Raw genomic sequence first — 18,956 nt, 5'->3', positions numbered from 1 at the left:
TTTGCCTCATTGTTGAAGCTGGTGCAGGATAGGAGGCAATCTACCATCAGCACCGCTGTTGTGTGTTAATGCGTGACGCAATAATGCAAGCATTTGCACTTGTGTGTAACTTTTTAGTATGTTTGCATGTGTGTGTGACTATACACACACTTTGAATGCAATGCCTGTGCGTTCGTCTGCACGCACGTGTGTGTGTGATATTCGGCTGACAGTTGTGGCAGTGGCAGTATTTATCACACTCTGCATCCGTGACAGACCTTCTTTCCGCCACTACATAATTAGTCCAGATCAGCATGTGAGCCTCCGCTGCACAGGCTGTCACAAAAGTGACAAACTAGAAATTCACACAGGGTGCATCCTCCTCCACCCACCCCCCCTCACACACACGCACGCACACACCTGCCTGCATCCTCCCGCACCATGCTGAAATAATTGTTGAATTTGTCGCCATCAGGATGCTCACAACACAGAACAGCATCAGTGTGTTGTTGATGCATGAGATTTTGGTTACAGGAAAGTGTCCAAATGTTTCCATTCTTCATTTTGCGAGCTTGCTTTTGTATATGTTAAAGTGAAGATTTTATTTTTTTTTTGTAAATATTCTTTTTTTTACAACAGTTTAATCTTTAAGGACTCAGACATCTATGTAGATTTTTTCCTCCAATTATTTTTACATTTATTGCCTTTAAAAAGTGCCAACATTGTTGTCAATTTAACTGTGATTTTTTTTTTCACAAAAAAAGAAATTATTCTCCATGAAAAATGTAAAATGTTACTTTTTTGTGAATTTAACAGTTTGTAATGCTTTGATGTTTGTATATGTCGTTGCAGAGAGTACGCAGTCGATCACTGGAGGATGTGATCATTCTGAACGTGGACACAAACGCCCTGGAGACCCCATTCGATGACCTGAACAACCTGCCGAGTGATGTGGTGAGACATGCATGCACAGAAAAAAACTTACGTGAAAGCACCAAATCCACTTTTATTGTCTCCGCACAAACGAGACGAGAAATTAAAAACGAATCAAGCAATATTTTCCCCCTTTTTTTTTTTTTTCTCAAATGCAGCTTCTGTTGCACAGACACACTCTTTGGTCTTCCAGTCTGCCCACATGCATGTGCACGCAGAAGCACACGCACATCCAGAAACTTGTCAAAGTATAGCTGTGTCCCCTCCCCACATCATTAATGACTGCAGTTCTGGCTCCTCAGATTGTGGCTGTCTAAAGTAAACTCCCGTTGCGTCGTATGACGCTTGAAGGCAAACAGCATTCCCCAACCATCAGAGGCTTGTGGGAAAATGTGAAACTCCCTTCCCTTCATCTCCATCCATTCTAATCATTATTTCACAAAGTCTTGCGTTTCTGCCTGCCCACTGGCACGTTTCTGAGAACGGGAGATGGGAGGAGGGAACAAGGCAGAGGAAAAGAAAAGAAAAGACAGAGATGGGTGATTTTGTGGGGGGAGAGAGTGGGAAGAAAGGGGCCAATTACCAGTGTGGGCAGTGAAGCCACCTGCCAGCGCATCATCTCTTTAATTAACGGAGCACCGGCGTGGTCAGTGCTACAGGAAGCATCGCCGCGGCGTCAGGGTCACTCACACGTGTACACACTTCCACAGCCATGGAGGAAAAAAAAAACAAAAAAAACAAGCACACGTGTTTGTCTCTTGTCTTTGTCAAAGCAGGAATCTGTTTGTTTAGTTAGTCTTCACAGTGTGTGCATTAAGGCTCCTCAGTGAGGCACTGAGATCCCAGCTGAGGCTGTGGATGCTCCATTACCCACGCTGCTCACACTGTGTACTCAGGTTCCACCGACTACTGGACTCCTGCCTCGCCAGCAGTACATAATTCAATCCACTGCCCAGCAGACCCCGGGCCTGCTCACACTCCCACACTTCTCTGGTTCTCCTGATGTTCTTTCTGCAAGCACGTCTGAATGCCTCGGTCTTTTCCACACTTTGCTATATATATATATATATTTTTTTTTTGCCGACTTTCAGTTCTGCCCGCCTGCCTTATTGCTTCCCTGACTGCTCGGGTTTCGTGGCACCTGTCTGCCTCCTTGTCTTTCTCTCACTGCACTTCCCGCCAGCCCGGACGTTTCCTGCGCCCGCTGTTTGCACTCCTTGCTGCTTCGCCTGCGTGCCTGTCTGGATACAATACCTTCTTCTCACCTCCTGCCTGCGAGTTCTCTGCACCCGGGGACTGAAAGCCTAAATTAAATTGCAAACTGAGTTTGTCATAAAAAGAGTCTGAGCTTTTGAAAGGCGACAGAGAGAAAAAAGCCTTTGTCTTTTGCTGTGTGATAAATTAAGTGGCAGGCTCCGTGCCTTTTCTCTTTGATCCCCCACTCACCAATTTTTCCTGACTAATGACAGAACATAGCCCACATATCATGTCAAATTATACCACCTGAAACTTCACTGGCATTAATATATTTATCAGAACAAATTGTTATTATTGTTGATTTTTATTCCTATTCAGATTTTGTTTTTTTTTCCCTCCTGTCGTCTTTTATCTTTTTGCCGGAGCTGGTAGATTAATAACAAAGCGAGCAGGTACTAATTGAGAGGAATTCCAGGTCTCTTGTTAGTTTGCTTGTTAGTGAAGAGGACATGCCACATGGCATTTGATGTTGCTGTTTACACACAATAAGATGTTTGAGGCTTTGTGCTTCGTGTCGAGCTGGAGCCTAAAATCAGGATTAAATGCTGAGCGACTCTGTCCTTTCTGAGCTGCTGAAACCAGGCGTCTGATTCTCGCCGGCTACACTCCAGCGTTACTCTCATTCAAGATCTGGAGTAAAGCCATTTTTTTCCTCCTTTAAAAACCTACAATCAGTTTGATAGAATATAGAAACACGAGATGGATCGAAAGGTGAAGCCCTCAGATGTTGATTTAAACAAACCTTTTAGAGATCCTTCTAATTATGGCGGGGCAGACATGTGGACTTCATTTACATGGCTTGGCTTGACCAGTGGTCGTGCTTTTAGCGGGTTCAGAGTTCACAGTTGTCCCGAATTAGTCGGCCTCTTTTAGACGGGACCCCTGCTTCAGCTCCACAAGTGCCCGCCCCTTAACGGCCTTTTCCCACTATTTCACACATAATATTTCACATTTATTGACTATTACAAATCCTACCAAGCCAGTAGCGGTTCCGTTCAGCAAAAGTCAGACAGATCTAAATAAGGGAGTGATTGTTAACTGGTCAGAAAAAGGATGCAGAAATCTTCTGAGGGCGGGATTTGACATTTTTTTAATGGGAAATGTCACAGGATCAAAGGTCCCACGTTAAGTGTGATTTGCTCTGGATTTTCTGTTTTAAATACTTCAGGCAGGTTTTGACATTGAAAATAAATTAATTATGCCAAACTCTTTATATTGCTGTTTTTACAATTCTCTCCTAATTGCTGTTCATAACTTCCAGAATACTAATTGAAGGTCATGTTATAAATATATCTATACTTTCCCTCCTTTTGTATGAATCAAGGACACCCTTTATTTCTGTTTTGTTTAATTTTAATTTTGAATCTTTTTCATGTTCTCAGAAAGTATTTTTAACTTTTGCACTACATTTCCCCCACCTGATAAAGTAAAAGTTTCAGTAGTTTTATTCATTAATGTTAATCTAACAGAGAATGTGCTTTTTCAGTACAATCGATGTGTTGACAAGCACACAAAAGAAAAAAAAAACTAAACAAAACTATAGTTTTCCCCCAGTAGATCACAGTCCTTTTTGTGCAAACTGTATTTCTTCTCCTGCACAGACGTTGTGCAGATAAAGTTATAATTGACTTTTGCTTGGAGAAGTTGTTTACCCTGCTAGTCATTAAAGGTAACCCAAGAATAGCAAATTAGGAGTCTGTTAATTCAGAAAACAAACAATGCGGTTCTGAATCAGGATTTTTTTTCTTTCTTAGTATTTGATCCTGACAATTGATCCAAACCAATGACGGGATTTTTTTCATGTATTATTCCTTCTTTGCCGCATATTCAAGGTGAGGTGCTCCAGTGCAGCTTACATCTTTATTTTCAGATACTGTCTCTCTCACATCACAGCCTAATTCCTTCTATTCTCCTCCTCTCAGCGTCTCGCTACTTTGCTGACACCGTGTACCTATACATTCTTAGCCCTCGTACATTTGATCATTTGTATTCCCAATCAAGGGGGGAATTTACAGCACACACTCCTACTTCCTGTATTTCAAGCCGGCATTTGGAGGTTTACAAATGAATGAGGGGGTTGAGGGTTGTGTCTGTGCGCCTCTCCTGAGATCACCTGGCACACTTAATCAAACATCGCAGCTTTAATTTGGTGCTCCGTTCCCAGAGAACAACATCTACTGTAGGGTACAGCAGCAGAACTCACACACACGCGTGCACAGACACCTACGCGCCGCCGGCCGGGAATTTTCTTCACATTTAGTTCGACTGGAAACTTTTTAGTTTGTCCACCAGTTCCTCTTCCATTTCTTTAAAGCTCTCCGCTAAAGCAGTCGACTAAAGTGAGCGCGCTCGGTCCTGGAAGTGTGATTGCTCCACCTCACTTACATTACCAGAGAGCATTCAGTCTGTGCAAAACCCCCTCTTTATTATTAGTTATGAGTTTGTGGGCTGCAAGTGTCAGAATCTACTCGTGTGTGGAGATCGTTTGAAACGGTGAGCAGCCTTTCATTTTACTCCGGACTTTAAAAGCTGAACTTGATTCTTGCAGCCCATCGGCTCACTCTAGAAGTTAAAAATAAAAAATAAAAAGGAAGGCAGCAACACCCACCGCGATAGTTATTGAAGCAAGAGATGACATTTAGCTATAGTTAATTATGTATGCAAAACTCCGCCGCTCAGCTGCTATAAGAGGTCAGCTTGACAAAGTAACCCCACACCGGGGAGATTCTCATAACCCTATTAAAACACACACACAAGCACTTCTCCACATTTTTTTTTTATTCTTCCTCGTTGTGCCAGAACGATGCAGTATATTTAAAGCACCCCAAAAAGAGTTCAACAATTCTATTTTTAGTACCTTAATTTTTTTATTTTATTATAATTATGCCTCATAAGAGTATTAAATAACTCCTCCCCACCATTTAAAACAATAGTCTCTGCTATTGTGCAATTTTACTAAAAAGAAAAAAGGTTAATTGAAAGAAAACATTTATTTTTAATTCAATGAACGGTTCTATAAATTGCAAGCCGTATAATTTTTTTTTTAGTTGTGTACATTTGTGGTTGTTAGGAGTGTACTGTTTTTCTGTTCTTTGTTCAGATGTTTGTGTATGTGTCTGTGTTAGTGCGCCTGCCATGTGTGTAGACTGCAGCACATCAAAAGAAAGTGGGAGATTTTCATAACTATTTTTTTCTTTGTAGTTCTTTAATTGCGTCCCCATGGCTTTCTTTCCCTGGACAGAATCTTAAACAAAACACTCTTTTTGTGAAGAGAGAACTCAACTTTTTATTCATTTTTTTTAACAACAGACAAGTGTCGGGGTCATTATGTGGGTGAGGCTTGCCATGCTGAATTTTTTTTTTTTTTTGCAGAAATTCTAAATATATAGTGAGGATTTCTGTGTAGATTCTGTTTTCTTTGATGTACTTAAAGTTTTTTTGTGTGTTTTATTTTGAAGTTATTTTCATTCAGCCCATTTTATTTCAGATGTTTTTGTGCGGCACCTTTTTAACATAAGCTAAAGTGGTGTTAATGCAATCACTCCAAAGTCTTTTATAATTCAAAAATACACATTAAAGGAAAACATTTTTTTGAATTTCAGTAAATTTATTTTATATAACCTCCCCATAAATATTTACGCACAGTCATGTTTTGCGTTCAATGGTAACAATTAAGATTTTTTTGCTGTTAACTTGTGACAGACGCTTTCTTTGTGAAAGTTAAAGCACATTTCCCTGCCGGAGAGACATTTTACACAGCGTGTTTCTAATCAGACTTTTTTTCTTTTTTTCTCCTCCATTCGCTGTTAAGTTTCACGTTTTACAAACTGATAAACTCAAAAACAGATGATAAATTTTAACGTATATCACAATGAGATGTATTTAATGTTTGTCATAATTTATAAAACCCTGCAAGATAATTTTAGATGACGCAAATTTGAGCTTATTATAGTTGATGATTTAGAATGAAATTAGTCAACTGAAGGATAATAATATATTCATAATATGTAAATGTTATTAAACTGTTTTTTAAAAAAAGTTAATTTATCAGATTGACTTTTAAAGTTGAGATGAAGAAATCATCTTTTTCTTTATAATAGTACAGCAGTTTGTGGTATTGTTAAGTGAATTATGCAACATTTATAAGCAAAAACAAATAAAAAAACTTGTTTTAAAAAAAATTTTTTGCAGCAATTTGAATTAATTTACATTTCAGCAGATTCATGAAAATAACATTTTTTTTTTCTTTTTTGCAGTGCAGTTTTTTCAGTTGGATTTATCCACTTCCTTTCTAACATCAACAAATTTTATTATCACACGTTTGTTCCCTGTTTTATGGGTGGAATCAGCACGTGTGAACAACACGCTGTAACTGTTAGTTAACTAGTAATTTTAGTATTATCACCCTCACAATCCCGTACTTTATTGTTACTTTGACACTATTGTGTTGCATTTTTTATTACATTTAGGGGCAAAGAAAGAAGTTTATTACATTTAAATTAACTTTTGTCATTTGAAATTAAAGCTTAAAAAAAGCTGAACCTCAATATTTGACTCTTCAGAAAATGCTCTGAAAAAACATTTTTTTTAAGTTTTGTTTCAATATTTGTATACATGTGCTATCTTAATACTTCTATATACCGGGAGGGAGGGTCTAAGGGCAGGGATAACCAGTTTATTTAGTCTGTTTAGTTTTTAACAATTGTTTATATTTTGAAGCCCAATGAGGCAAATCTCTTTGTGATTTTGGGCTATATAAATAAAACTGAATTGAATTGAATTGAATATAATTTTATTTAAATCTTTCCATTATCTCTGAGGTGATGGATTTCCTTTTGTTTTCAAACACAAATAGTTAAATATCAGGACTGAACAAAATATGATAAAGAGTTGGTGAAAGAGTGGGAAAATCACATGAATTCCCACCCCCTCAGGTGAGTCAATGATATGGATCTAGAAACTACATTTCTGCACTTGGATTTTTATATTTGCGTTTGAGGCTTTAATAAATGTGTGTGTGTGTGAGTGCAGTGAGGCCCGGTGTGTGCATTCACACGCAGACGCCCAGCGTCACCTACAATAGGATCATCCCTTACAGTCAGACAGGGATCATCATTGCACCTGCTAATTACCATTTCCAGCTGGAGAGTTAAATGGAGATCTGTTCTATGTGTGACCTTTGACCCCATGCTCTTTATGTGACACACTTCAAGCCCTGTTTGGGCTGTCTGGGCCGGGCCTTAATGAGGCCCCATGTCTGCCCTCTGTGGGCTGTGCGCCTTGGATGCCCCGCTTTCATCCTCGACCATCTTCCCTTGATGTAAATTGAAAAGATCACAGCTATGGGGAGAAGACCTGTACTGGAAAGGCCTCTCTGCATAGATTATGAATATCATAACTCAACTGTTTTTTTTTTTCTTTCCTCCATTTCCCTCAGCCACCCACTCCCCTCTCTCCTCCCACCAGCCCTTCCCTGCACAATGCTATAGTTCTAATTGGACCCAATGGGGGAGTCTCTGGCTTTGATCTCATCACCGCCACTGTGACTTTACACTAAAAAATGTCACCGCCAAATAGGGTTATCACCTGTAGAGCCTGGCCTTCCTCTGATGCCTGTACGCATCTCGTTAGCTTCACTCAAACTGTAGAAGTTAATTAGTTTGACAGAGCCATTATCGTGGAGGCATACCTGATGATTGTAGCGTAGGCGCCATATTCAAACTCCAATTACTTGGTACACATTTATTTTTTTGCGTTGGGAATGTGAATGAGCGCACCTTGAAGTGTGCTTTGATTTCTATTAGCTCAGAAGATGTTTGTTCCAATGCACTACCACTATTTGACTTGCTATACGTGGCAGTTTAATTAATCATTAAGTGCGACTAAAGAAGTGTATTTTCTTTTCGTAGTGCTCCTCATGAATACGCTTTAAAATCATCACTCCATTGCCCATTTTTTTGGTGAAACTGGGAAGCGAAAGCAGTGATTGTGTCCCAGCCTCATTAAAAAGCGTTTGCCACTGGAGTGCTCTCACGCGTTCAAAGCCGCTGTATAGAAGTCGACTGTGTGCAGAGTAAACTCTGCTATCCCGTCTGCTCTGACAGTCTTTAGGGTATGCCTCCCCCTCTTAGACTGACATTGTGTTCGCTTTGATTCCCCCCTGCCTCGCCAAAAGAAGAAAAAAAGACAGTTTAATGATTTGCAAGAATAAAAAAAAATAAATCACTGGAAATCCACATAAACATGAAATATTAATTCCAGAAAGGGCTTTACATAAACATAAAAGCATTTAGCGCAATGATTGAATATGCAGATGACACTTGTTAATTTAGCAGTGATAAACTTTTTGTTTGATGCCGGGAGCATTTGCAATGGCAGCACAGGGACGTAGTGGAGAGTGAAGGAAGCCCAGGGGAGCCGGATCAACACAGTTCGTTTTGTCTTTGTCCCAGTTTAACACTGCCACTCTTCTCCTCTCACTTTCCTCCTTTGTCTCTTAGCCTGCCCTCTAAGAGCTGTGCTCACACTTTGCTTCTCCTCCCCAAAGTCTTCCAGACAGACTAATTGCTGATACCAGACTGTGATATCAGTCTAACGTTTGCAGCTTCACAGCGTGTTGCATCTGGCCACCTCTGATTGAAACAGACCTGGTTTGGAGGATCTGCGGTCAATTAGATTTGGCACAGCTCATATTTTCAGTCGCTCTCTTCCCTCCTGTCCTCTTGATAAAATTTTATAAATTCTTGATCGATGTTGGCTTTCCACACTTAGACGAGCATAAGAACAAACAGGACAATTTTTAATTCAGTAAAAAAACTGGAGCTGTTCCTGTCATCTGGTTGTTATAAACTGTTTTATGTTACGATTGTGTAAACTTTATCATTTGAATACATTTTACTTTCCAGCACTCTGAGTCTGTGAGGACGGTAGAGCTGTGCAGTGGGTTTTCTTGGCCCACATCGAGAAGCAGAGCAGTTTCAAACCTGGATCGTTCAGGGTTCACTCTGCTGAAGTGCTTGTGGGCAAATCATTAAATTCTCATCGGGCACACGCACCGTGCTGCTCTTTCTTGTGCACAAATATCGAGCTTTTTCTGCTGATGCTTCTTCCGCCTCTGTTTATAGAACGCAAAATTAAGCTCAAAAGTTGTTTAATATTTACATTTTCACTTGTAAAATCTTAGTTCCTGTGCAAATACAGCTATAAGAAATCCCAGTGTTGAAGCCAATCAAACGTGATGCTTGTGTGCAAAGCTGGCACAGATCATACGGAGGGGAGCAGCAGCCCCTCGCTCCATGACATCACTACTGTATGTCTGCCTCCTCCTCGCACTGCCACAACACAGTCAGACCACTGCTGAGCAGGTGAGGAGAGCCTCTTGACAACTTCCTTCCCAGACTCCCCAGGGCCTGGTGGCCCGGGTGAATCTTTTGTCATCCTGAAACGAGCCCGGGCCTGCTGCTCTTCCACTCTCGCCTGGAGTCCTGGAGATGGAGCCAGGAGTGGGGGAAATAATTAAAGACGTTTTATGTCGAGAATCCCTTTCTAGAGGGAGTCCGGGAGAGCCAAGAGGGGAGGGAAGGAAAAGCAGCAGGACTGGATAGAAGGAGAAGGAGAGTAAGACGTGGAGGCAAAAAAACGAAGAAAGAGAGATTGGGGGGGTTGCACGAGGACGAGCAAAGATTCCATTTATTTCCATTTATCCTCTTTTGTCCCCTCCCTCCTGTCGCCTCTCGTACTGCTCAATTAGCAAAGCAGCAGGTGCTCCCAGCAGCATAACAGATAAGCTTGAAGGAAAGGCTGAAGCTTTTCTTATTCTTCCCTTTTTTTAAGATGACCTGCAAATGTGATACTTCACACCCCGAACGGGCTAGCTGTTTCTTCCACCAATTTCAGAGGTGATAATTTAACTTTTACCCCTTCGTCTCTCCATCCCTCCTTCTATCTCACCTTCCTTCCAACCTCTATCTCTGTTCTCCACCTCCCGTCCCTCCCTCCTTCTCTCTCCTCCACGCTTGCTTTCCATATTTTCCACCAGATGTCCTCCCTGAAGAGCAAGCTGAAGAAGCAGTCGACGGCGACGGGAAGCGGCGTGGCAAGGGCCTTCCTGAGAGCGCAGGCCGCTCTGTTTGGATCCTACCGCGACGCCCTCAGATATAAACCTGTAAGGATCTCATGACCCCTCTCTTTACCTGCAAATAAACACCGTTTCAGTGTTACAATGATTTAAAGACAAAAGCTTCAGTTTACTCATTATTGGACACTTCAATTTTAAAAATTCTAGTCTTTAATTAAACCCTTTTCCATTAAAATGCAGATTTTTCAGTTTCAGATTTGATGCTGTTGTGAGTCCCAATCATCTTTTGATCTATTGTAAAATAGTTCCTATTAATCTTTTAATTATGCTGTTTTTAGCCAAAATGGAAAAAAAAACTGTTGTTTTCTAAGACATAGTTTCTGCAGAGCGGCAGGAGTTCATCAGAAATTTCACCTCTGAGTTGTGGCTTTGAGTAAGCCTGCCCTCATTTACCATGATCCCATTCTTTACACTCTCTTCCACTAGCGCACAGCCCCTCGCAGCTCCAATGAAGCATTATTGGTACAATAAAAACGGTGAGCAATATCAGAGCTATCCAGCCAAACAGTTTTGAGCAAAATACCAGCTCAGACGAGAAAAAAAAAAAGACGTGCACAGACCTACAGTTGCAAGAGAAAGTATTTGAACCCTTTGGGAGTTTCTTCAGTTTTTTTTTTTTATCTCAATCTAAATCATGACAGAGAAAAGCATTGCCTACTTATGTCAAACCAATTTATATGTTCATGTTTTATTGAACACAATCATGTGTCCAGTTTATACATGAAACCAAGTAATTCCAAAGGGTTCACATATTTTCTCCTGCAGCTCTATTTGACTGCAAGTGGATGCATAGGAATGGAGTGGAGCAGGAAGCTCACGGCCCACCGACAGACAGCTGCAGGACTGCTACAGGCTTTTTCTTAATTGCATTTTTTGGTCTGCTACTAAATTTACAATGATTTAAATAAACACATGCGCAGACATGTTCTTTTAATCCTATTTCTTTAATATAAGAAAACTTTCTTCCATTTTTACTGAAATAGAGATAAAATCAATGCCTAAATGCGTTGAGTCTTTAAAAAGCACCTAATAATTAATTGTATTTACTAATTTTAGCATTCTTTTTGTGACAGTGTGCTCATGTCTCATAAGTTTTACACTTACCAGTTGCCAGACTCTTTGACACATTATTTTAAGCTGCTGCCAGTGCCCTTTTGTATTTATTTAAAGTTGCATTCTAAATGTGCGGTTACTTAAAGATAAAATGTGAAGGATTATGAACATAAACTATGTTGGCTGTGGAGATGGGCTCAAGTGTTGTGAAAAATGGGATCTAAATTTGTAGTCGTTTTTATGCTAATTGGATTTTAGAGCTTCCTGAAGAAAACTTGTCAAAATAATCCAGATTTAAGTTTTGATTTTTGTTTTTTCCTCCTTGTATCAGATTTGTTGATTACAAGCGAGTATGACAGCAATTAAAAAGGATATTCAAGAAGTTCTGACACACGTTCAGAGGCTGTTTTTATCCTTGTTTAGACAGCCTCAAAATGACAAGGACACGTTTCACCAAGCATGCTGGGTCACAGCATCAGGCATGAATATAACATGTTTTTTTGGGCGAATTTGCAGATCATAGTTGTGATCTCATTTGAGGGGAAGGGAGTCAAACTTTACTTGTGTCTGTTTGGAGTGAAGCAGCTTGGATTCAGAGGAAAGGGTGTTTCTTTCAGTCAGAGCGCAGAGCTAAGGTGGGCCTGTCTGAGGCGCTGAAATGTCAGAGGAGCTGAAACGAGTCAGGACGTTCCCTTTGAAGATCCCTTTTAGCCACCTTCGGTGTTTAACTCTCCTTCACTAAGCCCCCTGAACATTTCTTTTCTGGATCTTCTCTGCTTATCAAATCTAAGTCAGAACAGAGCAAACTACACCATGTCCTGTTTGTCAAATAGCAAAGCCTTTGTTCCTTTGGCTTTGAGATTAATTGGACTGTGTGGACTCCTGGAGTCAAGATGCTACATTATTGATGCTGTCTCTCTTTTCTCTGTATACTGGCAGTATACGAACAAACTGCTTCCCTTCTGACACATGCGCTCAGACTCCCGTGTTTGTGTGGGAAGATAACATACAGCTATTTTTTCAGCTGAGTTTTTATTTTTATTTTTTTAATTTCTTGGCCCGTCTTTAACATACAAGTTAATACCGGAATAGGAAATCTAATTTAATGAAGATGTTTGAGATATTCTTACATTCTAATGTTGCTTTTCCTCGCTGAGATGAGCCGTGTTGCGTGGTTCACAGACCCATATGCCTCAACAGAAGGGTAGGTGTGGATGCCTAGTGGGAGCTTCCATTAGTTGTAAATAAAACAAAACTGGGAAGTGTTTCTCACTGGCTCAGAGTAACAAACATGTCTGATAAAAGACCCTGAAATACTGCAGAAATCAAATGGTGATGAGGAACACTTGCTAAGTAGGGAGATATTATTTTTCTGTGCTGTGTACTGCCATGAGACAGGTTTAGCAAAAGTTTCTGCTGGCTTGGTGAGCAGCCGTCCAATGACAATCGATGACAAAGCTTGTAAGACAACACATGTTTAAAGATTCACTCCAATCATCTTTTGATCTGTTGTAAAAGTGGTCTTTTACTTATATTAGGCTGTTTTTAGTCAAAATACAAAAAAATCCTGTGCTGTTTTCTAGGACATAGTTTCTGCAGAGCAGCAGTAGTTTATTGTGGGCGGGACCATTTGCTCAGAGCAACCCACATCTTTCCTCTCCCCGAACAGGGAGCTCGAGACCCGCCCAGCATAATTTTCACGACACAAAAAAACTCTTTTTCCAACTGCATTCTTTTGTCGCTCCCAATTCACAACAATTTAAAAAAAAGAAATACTCAAAAATGCAATTTAAGCTTAATTCCCTTTATTTATGTTCTCGATCATGAGAAACATGCCCTAAGAATATGTTAAAAACACCAAAAAAATGATTTTTATCTGTCTTTGAATGGCAAAAGTTATCCACCATAAAAATTAGTCAGCTGGAAAATACGAATAAAAGCTGCTTAGTTTAAGGAAAAATGCGTTAAGGAACAAAAAGAGCTATTTTCAGCATGTTGTGTTACTGAATTTAGCAACTTTGATGCAGTTTAATGAGTGTTTTTACTTTATGACTTTTCATGTAAAATTGGCCATCCTAACTAGAGGTGTGCATTGAGTCTGGTGATCCAATACATGTCTTACAATACAATACACATCACGATATATTCCAAGACTGTACCAGAACAATTTTTCACTTTTTTTTTTTTAAGAGGATGACTTGCAGCTGCACAACTTCACTCGTTCTTCTCTGAGCCATGACGAAGCCCCACAATCCCAATTTTTATATGATACTGGCAGCAATGTGGTACAGAGTTTCGGTTTGATACCCATCTGTAGTAAAAACCAAGTTAGTACATAGCAACAAAAACCGTGAGGCTGACTGAACATTTAACACAAGCTGGTTCTTATGAGATCTTGTTGCTTTGGTTTTGATGTATAGCTGCTCAAAGAGGCTCAGAGTTCTGTGATGCCAACTAGTGGTCGGAGGTTTAAGTGTAAAACAAAAGTAGGACGCTGAAGGACATTCCTAAAAAATTAAACATCATCATGTCAGCATTTTAAATCAATATAAGAATCACGATACATCGCTAAATCAGTTTTTTCCTACACACCTTGTTCTAACCCTTAAAGTCAAGGCAAGCCTGGAAAAAAGTATTACAAAAGAATATACTTTTAAAAATAAGTTTTTTCTCTGAAAGACTTTAATTACTTACAAAAAAAGAAAAATTGGGTTTATTTTTGCCTTTTTCTTAAATCTTTGCATATTCACCATCTGTCATGTTGAATTATAGAACACTGTTCTTGTTTCTGATCAAGTTTATAACTGCTTTAAAAAATTATTCAACTTTGTGGAGTTTTGTCTTTTTTATTGCTAAATCTCATAAAAGACGATCATTTTTCTAGTTTGCATATTTTTCTGTTGATGGCTGAAGTTGAACTCCTCTTTTAAACCAGATCAATTCCCTAAATCTGTCCCACTTTTGCTCTTCAAGTCACTTTGAGAGCATCCCTGCACAGTGGTGCTTCCACACACTCCACTGCAAGTCAGTGGGAGCCCAAATATTTTTAAACACTCATCTGTGATTCGAGAGCTTTTTAAGTAGCATTTAGCAATTAAGTATTATTCCCACACTTTCCTTTTTTTAGCCTTTTTTTTTTTTTATAGTTTGGTCCTTCAATGTTGGAGGCTAAAAATGATCAGCTAAACTTGAACGCAGTCGACTTTCAGCTAAAGTTTTATGAGAATTTGGCTTCAAAACTAGTGATGAAAGTGGATCTGTGCTGCTGTGATGTAATTTGGCTTTCATTTTGTGCTATGAAGTGCCTGTCGTGGAAAATGAGGTTAGTCTCTGGTGTTAAGTTGTTTTTATGTTCCATGCTGTGCTTGTAGCCCAGAAGAGACAAAGCACATTGTTTTACTTCAGAGGAATTTAGAGCATCACTGCAATGTGAGAATTATGTTAATTACGAGGAAAACATGAATTGGAAATGACTGGAGGGCAGTGTGTGATTGTCCTGGAGTGGTTCTGTTGTCATCTTCCGTGTGTTTAGCTCACAGGCCTTACACAGATGATGTAAGAAATAGCAATAAAGTGATAATGTGCTCATAGGAGAATGGAAAGTTTACTGGGACGCTGTCGTCTGGTCCAGGCGAGATCATGTTTGAGCTACTTTAGGGAGACTTTTTTTTTTATCTTTACATGTTTTCCTTTTTTTTAATTTTTTTTTACTTGCTTTACTTTTAGCTTTTGTTTTGTTTTCTTTCTAATGAAATTAACTTAATTCTGCAGAAAGTTTTGCATTGTATGAGTAAAGAGCACAGGAAAGTTATAAACCAAAGTCGTACAGGAACTTTTTTGCCTCGTTTCCACTGAGCGCTACGGTCCAATCAACCTATTTTGACTCGCATTAAATTAAGTCCTCAATGCTTGTTCAAAAATGGAACTAGACACAAGTTTTAAAGTCTCCCTCCGATGAAAATCAGGTTTTGAGTTTTTAACATGTCTGTGTGGCTTTTTTCTTATAAAAGAGAACAAATGTAATAAGAAATTGTTTCATTTTTGCATTTCTGAGTATTTCTCCTTTTAAATCGCTGTCAATCAAACTGTTGCAGAAACACTGTTTGAATTAATGAGCAGTTTTTACATCAAAACGGCCCAGCTGCACATGCACTTCACCCCTCATCTGGTCCGGATTGTGTCTAGCTCAGGTGCTGAAGACGAGAAGATGGCATTACTGCGGTCAAATGAGCCGTCGTTTCCATTTCTGTGGTCAAATCAGCCGTCAATTAATTTTTTGTGAAAGTTTCATACAATACTTACGGTAGCAGGGCTGAGAACGCGGAAAATCTCCACGAGACACCACCGAGCTTCTTGATTTGACCACAGAAATGTGAACGGCGGCTCATTTGACAGCAGCTATAAAGGATTGCTAATGCAGCTGGACATTACCAATACTGCTTGACATTTTAATGTAGCAACAGTAAAGATTCATCTTAGTGAGACAGCGCTATCATAATCAGACAGGGGGGATCAGGGGTGGGGTTACTCAGCTCAGCTCCAAAAGCCACACCCCCTGGAGAAGATTTTGAAAATAGATCAACATGAAAATGGCTTTTTTAAGACATTTAGGTTGTGGTATTTTGATTAAAAACTTCATAATCATAATAAAACACTACTGGGAACTTTTTTTTAATTATTAATAGGGGGACTTTAACCCTCACCTCTACCGGTAAACATTTCTATCTCATTTACAATGTGAGAATGACTTTATGAGTTTGGGTTTATTTACTTGAAAGAGCTCTACAAAAGCATCAGTAATCATGTTTCCATATCTGGGGTCAATTGATCATTCAGTTGTTTTTTTTTGTTTTTTTTTGGCAATCTTTTCCTTCTATCGCAGTGTTTGACTGACTGCGCTTTCAGCAGTACTTCTGTGTCTCTGTAATCCAGTTTTTTGACTTGCTTTCTAGCATTAGTCGAGGAAAGAAAAAAAATGTCTTGATGCAAATGAGAAAAATATCATGAAGTTAAGGAGAAGACTCTTCTCCATGTTCGTTTTGGACTGCTCTTCTTCTATGTTGCTGTCAGTTGCAAAATTCTAATACACACTTACAGTGCTCTCTAGTGGTTGTTGGTGTGAAATTATTATTGTGCATGAGCCAAAATTTGTTTTTTTAAAATGACACATCGCTCCTGAGCATAAGTCACATTGCTAGGCAAACTATGCAAAAAACTACAACTTGTCCTCAGAAAGATATGGAACTGAAAGTAAATAATCAACCATCTTTTTTGTCAATATCACAGGGAGAGCCAGTTGCATTCTGTGAAGAAAGCTTCGTGAACCATCGCTCCACCACCATGAAGAACTTCCTGTCCATGGCTGTCAACTTGCAGCTCTTTAAACAGGTACAAACCGACACTTTTTTTTAATACAAAAAAATCTTGTCTTCCTTTTACATTTTCCCTTTAGACAACTAAATGTCGGTCTTCCCCACATCATAAACATGTTCACCCTTCTGCTATACGTTTCAAACAAAAAGAAAGCAAACAACCGCTCCCATCAGCATCACTTTGTTTCTTCTGTTTTGAGGAGATGTCATTCTCGGAGGAGAGCCACTGGTATTGACTGATGCTCTCTCAGAGTTTGTGTTGTGCTCGGTAAAAACCTTTAGTATCTTGACAGTTTAGTGGGCTGGAGTGTGGAGGAATGTGGAAGAGTGAAGCCAGGGGTTTTGAGCGGTTACTGACCCTTACAAACTGTTTACGGTGGTTATCTCTGAGCGCACATCTTAATGTTTCTCTGTTTGCTCAGTTTTATCCGACAGCACAAACAAAGCTGCGATAAGTTGCCAAACGTGGACGAACTGTACTTATCGTGCATGCAGGAGTTTCTAAATGATGAAAAACATCCATGCCAAAACTGAGCTTCCTCCTTAGAGAACCTGATAGAAATTGTCAACTCTGCTGTGGCATTCTTTATTCATCTCTGGTTTCCCTTAGAAGCCAAAAAAAATCACTTGTGTAAACTTATTATGTCTTCCCCCTAAATCCCCTCAGTACAGCTAAACTTAGAAGTGCCAGAACTGTGAGAAACAACACCTCTGACTCTGAAGAAATGTTCTTCTCACCCTTTTCTTATGCTCTCCCTAACCCTTTGTGCTCGCTGACCCATGATAGTAGTGTGATTTACCCCCGAGAGTACAGCACAGTGGCCCTCAATCAGCCTTTTGTTACTTTGGACATGTGGTACATAATTTTCCCAGGCAGAGCAGATAGTGAGCAGCAGTTCAAAGCCTCCTCCCGGATGGCTCCTGCCTCGGCAGTAGCATTGGGAAACAGGCCCTTATCTTCTACTCCTCTTCAGCACGAGGGATGGAGTGAGCTTATCTGGTCCACTCCTCTTTTTACTAAAGTGAGTGGGGCCAGTGGTTCGCTCGAGCACTGCTCTGACCATGACCCACATCCACTCACCAATATGCAAGCAACACTCCACATGTGTGGTCACACCAACGTGCACATTTATTTTCTCATGGATTGAAACAGATTGCACATGTAGAGACGAACCTCTCATTAATCAAGAAACTTTTTTTTTAAGTTTAGACACAAATTGAAACCATATTCTTGGATTGATGGAACTTGACACACATTGCAAACAGTTGGATGATTCTGAAAGGAAACCTGCAATTGAGACGATGCCATACCACAGCAGGAAATTGCTTTTCTGCAAGTCCTTTACTGATAAATACTGCTTTCACTCCCCTTAAATTACCTATTTTGTTCCATTATCAGCTCCAAGTCTCATGATTTGAGCAACATAGAACTGTAAATGTAATTCAGCAGCACATTATAAATACTCTGAGTGCTAAATTGTCTAACGGACTTGAAAACTATTGAGCTGTAACATGAAACGTAAAACTATAAGTTGCTAATTATGACAGATTATATTGACTTTTTACCTATGTCAATTAAATGCTCCTGGGTGATGTTTTTTTGCAACCAAAAAAATCCTGCTACGTTCCTCCCCAAAATGTGACATTTTCTTTTCATAACTCACCCACATTTGTTTTCATTCACTTGGTCCAGCAGCTTGTGTCTGTTCCGAACACAGCAAGTGGGAGAAGTCTTCCTAAAGAATGCGGGGGATAATCTGTCAACATTAACCTGCTTCCTATCAACCATCCTCTGCTCCTACACTTGCTCAGACTCTCAGGCACACTCACATTGTCATGTGTATATTAAGCAAGCAGAGACACAATAAATGAACTCTTTCTCTTGCTGGTGAAGCCTGGAGGGGTCTTATACAAAGATGATTTACTGCCTCATGCCTTCCGTATGTATATTTATTCATATTTGGTGTAGGGGAGAATTGCAGTCTTGAAAAGGACTGCTTATATCAGCAAAATCAAATATATAAATTACCTTTAAAATCTTTACTCCTCAAAATGCATCGAGCGGTTGCAGCTGCAGTTTAATATCGGCGAAGAAACGCACGGCACCAACTGTTAGATATCCGCTTCAGAACCGCAGTAGTAATTTTCTGGCAGCCTGTTTCACATCTTCCAAAACATATTTGGTGGCAGCCTAAGAACATTTTTTTTTTGGCCGACATGTTTCC

The 18,956-nt window shown here is 39.7% G+C and overlaps 1 protein-coding gene across 4 annotated transcripts in view; it reads left to right on the top strand.

Annotated features, from left to right (window-relative positions):
• dennd1b (DENN/MADD domain containing 1B) overlaps positions 1–18,956 on the top strand; it is a 111,978-nt gene that overhangs the window by 72,353 nt on the left and 20,669 nt on the right. For all 4 annotated transcript variants that reach the window (XM_024278750.2, XM_024278749.2, XM_024278748.2 and 1 more), the window contains 3 exons: positions 832–933; positions 10,208–10,333; positions 16,646–16,747. In XM_024278750.2, coding sequence (XP_024134518.1) covers positions 832–933; positions 10,208–10,333; positions 16,646–16,747 — 330 coding nt within the window. The remainder of the gene's footprint in view (positions 1–831; positions 934–10,207; positions 10,334–16,645; positions 16,748–18,956) is intronic.

Source organism: Oryzias melastigma, linkage group LG4 (genome assembly GCF_002922805.2).
Source record: "Oryzias melastigma strain HK-1 linkage group LG4, ASM292280v2, whole genome shotgun sequence".
Classification (NCBI taxonomy): Eukaryota; Metazoa; Chordata; class Actinopteri; order Beloniformes; family Adrianichthyidae; genus Oryzias; species Oryzias melastigma.
The sequence above is the reverse complement of the archived record's forward strand: the minus strand, read 5'-3'. Positions and strand labels throughout refer to the sequence as shown.